The sequence below is a fragment of the Calonectris borealis genome, chromosome 24 (genome assembly GCF_964195595.1).
Source record: "Calonectris borealis chromosome 24, bCalBor7.hap1.2, whole genome shotgun sequence".
Lineage (NCBI taxonomy): Eukaryota > Metazoa > Chordata > Aves > Procellariiformes > Procellariidae > Calonectris > Calonectris borealis.
Window position 1 is genome coordinate 2582802 of NC_134335.1, and position 7046 is coordinate 2589847.

Consider the following 7046-nt stretch of genomic DNA (forward strand, 5'->3'; position numbering starts at 1 on the left):
ATTTAGACAGAAGAGGGGAAAAAAAACCAAAACCAAACTTATTTTAAGTATTTTCTTTACCTTACTTGATCAGTTTTGATCTTTGGTTTATGTGGATGAGAAATCAGCTATTTCTAAAAAGAGAGGAAGACTTATTAATTATCACTAGTTCATTCTAAACTTACTGTTTATCCTGGAAGACAGCTTTATACAAACACTGAAACAAAAGACTACACTAGCAATAGTAAAGAGTTTGGAGTTTTTAATGTGCTAATATGGTACCTGAGTAGTCCAGAGTATAAAACTCAAATGAGCTATTGTGTCAGAAGGAAGGAGACTTATGTTTTATTTCAGGCCTAGCTTTAATGCGTAGAATTTGGACAAAGCAGATACACTTGGTTCAGCATTTTAATAAACTTTGAGAAGAGGAAGTACTTAATATGAACCAACTTAAAAGCTTAAATGAGGAGGAAGAAAAAAGGAGGCTTTTATGTCCAAAATGAATACGTCATTTCTGAAAGTATCCTTTGAAATCTTATTTTCCAAGTTACTTCTCAAATCACTACTCTTATCAGCTTTAAAATTTCGGTTCTACTCTCTACTATTGAATAATGAAATTGTATTAATTAGGATATGTAGTTCCTCAGAAGGACAGATGTTTAACCTTGTATGGGGTAAAAACTCATCTATCTCTGCTTTGTATCTTATGAATTACAACTGAAGGAAAAAAGTGCCTTAATATAATACAGACCTCTTATTCTTGAATTTTCTTCTCCCGATAAACATCCGGCCAGGCCGAGCAAAACCATTATAAATCAGTAAATCTAGAGTTTACTACTGATAATAATAAAAATCTCTAAATAGAGTTCTTCCTTTTATTGCTCAAATTTAGTTTATGAGACCTTTTTAGAGAGCAGAGCATGTGAAACTTGCAGCAGTTTAATAACTTTTTTATAAACTGGGTTTTAGTGTTTCAGTGGAAAAAACCCTTGAGACAACAATGAAAAAAATGAAAACAACTAACAATGGACAGGCTGTAAAGATTCCTTCGGCATACTAAACTGAGAAATTTAGACACTTACACATAGTTGTATTAAAATTGGTTTAATTTAAATAACTGTGGTCCTTTCATTATGTATCTCTATAAAGAATACAGGGCCTTCAGCAAAGTGCTGCCACAGTCCTCACTGCCATTCTGACAGCACTGTAGTCACTGCTTCTGCTGTATTTCCCTTCTCAGTCCTAAATTCTTCTAGTTTTCAAGATTCCACACTTTCTCACATTTGCCCTGTTCCCTATCTGCCTCCACCAGTGAGGTCAGCTTCAGTTCCTGTCTGCTCCTCCCACAAGCATCTCCACATTTTCTGTGAAAATTTTGATGTACTATGTCATCCTTTTGAGATAGTTTGCAAGAAGACATGCAATCCATTCTTGACGACTCTTCTATTCTGTTGTCTTGGAAAAAGTAATCAAGGCCAGCATGTTGTAGCTGACTAAATTATAGATATACCCATACAAAAATGAACTGTAGCATCAAGAAACAGTCAGTTATATCTTCAAACACTTTAATGTATTTATAATATCACTGTCTTACTCCTTGCGGTTTTCAGATTGGAAATTGTCCAATAACCATATTTAGCTCGCTTAAACTTCATTTAGCTTCTATGCCTATTGCTTCCTACTGTCTGGCCTGAGACTTTCAGAATCACACAGCCTACAGGATCCTCTTTGCTTAGGGAGTTTGTTGAATAAAACCAACTTTTCTGCATGCTTACTCAGTTCAAACTGAGGTGCTTTTGCTATGCAAGACTGATACCGTGGTATAGTTTGCAATACCCCATGAACCCTCATACACTGGACTATGGTACTTTGAATGCTGTCTGTATTGTCAGCATGCACAAACCTTGAGATGCATCCATAATAAAAAGGAATCAGACTTACTGCAATCCTTTCCTCTCTCTGTTTCCTCAGGAAAGCTAGTATTTCTTCTCTTCTCCTGGCCTGAAAAGAAATGTATTTACCACAATAAGCTCAGAAAAATGAATTGAAAGCATGTAATACTTAATTTGATTGTAAACTTTAAATTCCTCATTGAAGCTGAGAACTAGAGTGAACATACAGCAGAAACAGGCATTACAGGTTACTGGATAAAGTACTTCAATTTCTCTTTCTTCCTGAGATCCTGAAAACACACCACTTGGGAGAGTAATCTTCTCTTCCTAGATTTACATGAGGTTTGAAATAATCATTCTTTCCTCAAATCAGAAGGAATCACTCCAAATGTCAAGATGAATATACATACTAAAGTTAGCAAATACTATTCTATAGCATCTTGAGATTATAAAATCGGGGTAATTCAGGACTCTCATATGCATAATGATTCATTACAAAAACCTTTTCATGTGAGAGGTGCAACGAGAGAAAACTTTTATCTTCAGTATGCACCTTTGGATTAAGCCAGTCTCTGCTACTCTGTAGAAGCGATTTAAAACTGTGATAATTTCAAAGATGATGGAATTTAGCCCAGTTTTGAACTATGGAACATTTAATGACTCTCTTCAACGAATGGTCCAAGTTCTTCTCTTTACAAGAAGATAAGTATACATTCTAGAACTTGTTAAAGCTCCTCTCTCTATACAGTTGGAAGAAAAAATAATTTCCTAGGGAGAATAAATTCCTACTAAGATTTTTTTAGTATTCTGATTCCCAGACAACGGAGCACATCTGTATATTTTTGCCTTATGGAAATGAACAGCTTTCAGCTACAGTGAGACATTACTTCTTAAGCTGTGTAAAAACATATTAAATTGTTTTCATAAATTCCTAGCAATTTGTTACAAAACAGACATTCCAGGAAGTATTTTGGGAAAACCGTCAACCAATGCCAGAAAGGAGCACATCTCAGCATATGACTAATAAAAAAAAGAAAAGAAAAAGAGTTTCTTATTTGTTCTTTTTAATCTAGAAGTGGTTAAGAAAAGATAATGTAAAATTGATAGGGAAACCCCCTGTTTTTTAGTGCAGTGAATTCTTTTGTCTAATGACAACTTCTTCCATGCAATTTGATTTTAGAAATTAAGGAATCTTCATCATTTAAAGTGGTTTCTTCAACAACCCTTTCCAAGTTTTAATCAGATTTAAGCCTAATTAAAAAAATTGCCAGCTTTTTTCCCTCCCCAACAGATTAATGTAGATGACAGCATAAAAGACAAAGCCCAAGCTCTAGATGTTTGTGAGTCCTGATATTGAAAAGTAACCCCCACCCAATATTCTAGAATTTGAATTCTTATCCTTTACTGTTATTCCCCTTTCACAAAAGGAAAGTAAAATACCTGAGCTGATAAAAGCAAAACTGACCGACATCTTAGATCACAATAGGAAGCTGTATTTTTATTCACTAATATGAATATTTTGAATATACAGTGAATATTTTTATTCACTGTGATGTAAACACAATACCCAGGTAAGGCAAGCAGTGCATGTCCGGGAGTGCGAACCAGGTTCAACCAAGAGACCAGATCATCAGGCAAGTTTGTGGTGATGAGGCAGTACAAGTTCAAGTCAGGAAGGCAGTCCACAGGTCAAGCTCACTGATGGTACCTTAGAACTTACTAACTAAAGATAGCCAAATAAGACCAAGATAAAAAGAAAAAGTGGTCAGACTGGAAAAATGTCTAGCAATACAAAGATCTATTCACATTTCTATTTTAGATGCATTAAACTGATTACTCAGATTTGCAGTGTTTATAATTTTGAAATTTCTTTGTTAATCATAAACTATCCTGTAAAGCCTGTGGGAATTAATGAATTATAGACTAGTCCAGTGAAATAAACATCCAAAAGACAATAGCTTTTTTGCCATGTGCCTCACTACTATTTCATATGAAATTAGCTAACTAATTAAAATAAGCATTTCTAATAAATGAATTCACTGTCAGTTTGTGAAATAACAGTGTTAATGCAGCTAAGCTTTCTTTCTAAAAAACCCTGTACCCTGTACCACATTCACTTCCTAGATCTACACAACAGAGCTTGCAGGTTTTGCTCTCCCAGGGGACATGCTGCAGGAACAGAATGTCTGTATCAAGTCTGAAGTCTGGATTTGAACAGTAAAGGACACCTATGACTGATAATAATGTGAACACTATTCTTATTTCATTCAGTGCATTAATTTTAATTTTCTTAGACTTATGTGAGGCTTATAGCATGTCCTGTAGTTGTATAAAGTAATTTACTCATTGAAATTAATCAGTCATCTTTACGGCTGCCAGATGCCCAAAGCGGCAAAACCTTGCTATCATATATTGTTACTGAATTTTAAAAAAATGAATGGAAGATTCAGGGAACTGTTGTTAGCTTCAGCCAGAATTCAGAAAGAAGGCTAATTGATGATAATGGATGAGATGTATTCTGGAATTATTAATTGGAAAAAGAGGATCGCTGACTTGCAGGAAAGACTTGCACACCTCAGCACCTTTCTGCACCTCTTGCAGATTGCTCTCATCTGGCCTGCTTTCCAAATATAGGCTACAGGCTTTTCACTAAAAATGTGGAACGTTTTACTAAAATGAGAAAAAAAAAAAGTATAATTACAGAGTCAGGCTGAAAATGTTATTACAATATTTAATACTAGTTGTCTTAGTTTCCATTACTTGTGTGAATTATATTAATGGTATATATGTGGAACACTCATTCACCAGTTAGATTAATAGGGGCTTCAGTAGAAGTTTATATTAGTGTCTCAATAGCAAGCACAACTGTTGTCTGCATCTTCTTTTTCTTGGCAAAGTAGTAGGAGAAACCCCAAGCTCTATGTACTTGGTCCAATTCCACTGTTTTTCAGGAGATGAACCTCAGTGATCTGCATACCATGTCACTTATTTTGCTTCTTTTCATAGCCAATTTAATGACTGAGTCACTGTATAAACATGAGTATATATACCTCATAGCATGCTAAATTTTATTGATCCTATCCACCAATTACAGACTACAGGAACTGTTAACTGAAGTGCTGAGTGGGTAGTTGCATGCCAGATTGGTGTCAGTGGAGGTAAAGCTCCACTAAGTCAGAAGGCTCTGCACAGTCCAGAAGGATCCAACCTGAAAGGCACTACAATATCCCAGTTACGCCTTCCTTTGGAAAGACAGCATCATCTATAAACTCAGTTTTGAGGTTGTTTGCTAAAATCTACAGTTCGTTCTGCAGCTACAAAATTTGAAATGGCTTGGTCTAGCAGTTCTTGAATTATAGCTCTCTAAAAATGTCACCTAAACCTGTCCCTGAGTGACAGGCTAAGGCAGAAGCATTTCTACAGGAGCTGATTTAATAACCGCCCACTATAAAGTTTCCCACATTTCTCATTCAATGAACTCTTGGCACTAGCTGCTGCTGGGCACAGGCTAATGGAGAAGATTTATTAACAACTAAGACAACTAAGAAATAAACTTGTGCTTTGAGCTGTGCTTCAATGTCTTTATGCCAGGATTTTGTGTGTGAAAGTACATGCAGCACTAGTGTTTTTTCCCCCCGCAAAATTATCCACTTTTGAATATGGGCACTCTCAGTTGGCTACTTGTAGATACTAAATCAGAACAGACATTATGTGCTTACTATGAAGAAATTAAGTACACAGCCTACTACTTTCAGCCCTGCACCAAGCCAGCATGACCTAATAATATAATTTGGGAATAAGTTTAAGCTAACCCCAAGAAACAGGCTGCATCATGCAAACCACACAGTGGACCAGGTCCAGGTGGTTTTTGTTACTGTTCATCATGTCATTTCCAAAGTTCCAGTATTCCACCAAATGACACACGGTGAATGGAAATATTTATGAAAAAAGAGTCAGAATCAGTTCAGGATCAGTGGTTCTTACCTGCTGAAGACATTTTTCTTTTATTTTAATTTTCTCCATGCTTTGAGTGTCCGATAGTCTCTCTTTCTCACTGTTTTTCTCACTTTCTAAATAAGGCAAATGAGAGGCAAATGATCAAGTGCTCCTACCACCACCATCCTTCACAGAAGGCAACTGAACCATAGTGTATTTTGGGACCATTCAGAAGGTTAGTGATCCCAGTGTCCAGATCCCAAGACTGTTAGGTATCAGTTGAAATATCTCAGTTGTGCACACCAGGGGCTGTGGCTCTTCTGTCATCCAGAGCTTATTGGCATGAGTCATTATTCATTCCTGAGAATTAATTCCTCCCAGGAACTGAGGCAACAAAGATTTAGCAAGCTGGGGGCATGCAGTACTTCATACTTCTAGAAAAGTTGTGGGCCCTGGAGAGCAGTGCTTCTCTCTGGAAAGTAAAATCACATTAAGGGCACTGGGGAAGGTGGGGGGTGGTGGTGCAGGGAGGGCATGAGGTTCTGGAGAGGTGTGAGGTGTCTGGAGAGGATGCAGGGCTCAGGCAAAATGTGTGGGGCCCCTGGGAGAGCACAGGGCCTCGGGAGGAAGTGTGAGGCCCCAGGGAAGGTGTGGGGACCTCAGGAGAAGTGTAGGCTCTGGAAAGGGGCCCCAGGAGGAGCATGAGGCCCCAGGTAAGGTGCAGGACTCTGCAGAGAGGTGTGCAGCCCCAGAGATGGTGTAAGGCTGCAGGCAGGGTCTCCTCACGGGGCAGAGTCCCCTCACAATACAGGGCACCCTCATGGGGCAAGATCCCCTCACAGGGTAGGGTCTCGCCGTACAGCAGGGTCCCTTCCCGGGCAGGATCCCCTCATGTCGCAGGGTGGCAGCACCGAGACAGGACTTGAGCGGTGGTGGGAGCACGGCTGAGGTTCAGAAGGGGCGGGCAAAGCCCACATTGGCTGGGCTTGAGCCAGCAAAGACAAGGGGCCCATCAGGCGCCATCGGGTGCTGTCCTGGCTCTGTCTCTGTGGCGCCGCATGGGGCTGCATCTCGGTGCCCCTCTCCATGAGGTGGGCCTGCCCAGCTCAGCCTGTCTGCTCCTGGCCTGCGGCCATGAAGAAGCCCTGGTGCTGCCCATGCCACTGACACGTCCCTGCCACTGTCACCTGCTGTGGTAGGTACCTGTGACCTCTCTTCTGGGGCCCTTTTCCCTGCCAT

At 39.2% G+C, this 7046-nt stretch overlaps 1 protein-coding gene across 1 annotated transcript; it reads right to left on the bottom strand.

Moving 5' to 3' along the window:
• Positions 1–56: 56 nt before the first annotated feature.
• Positions 57–7046, bottom strand: HOATZ (HOATZ cilia and flagella associated protein). The gene is given in 3 exon segments (XM_075172658.1): positions 57–113; positions 1921–1980; positions 6648–7046. Coding segments are annotated over 3 exon segments (516 nt in total).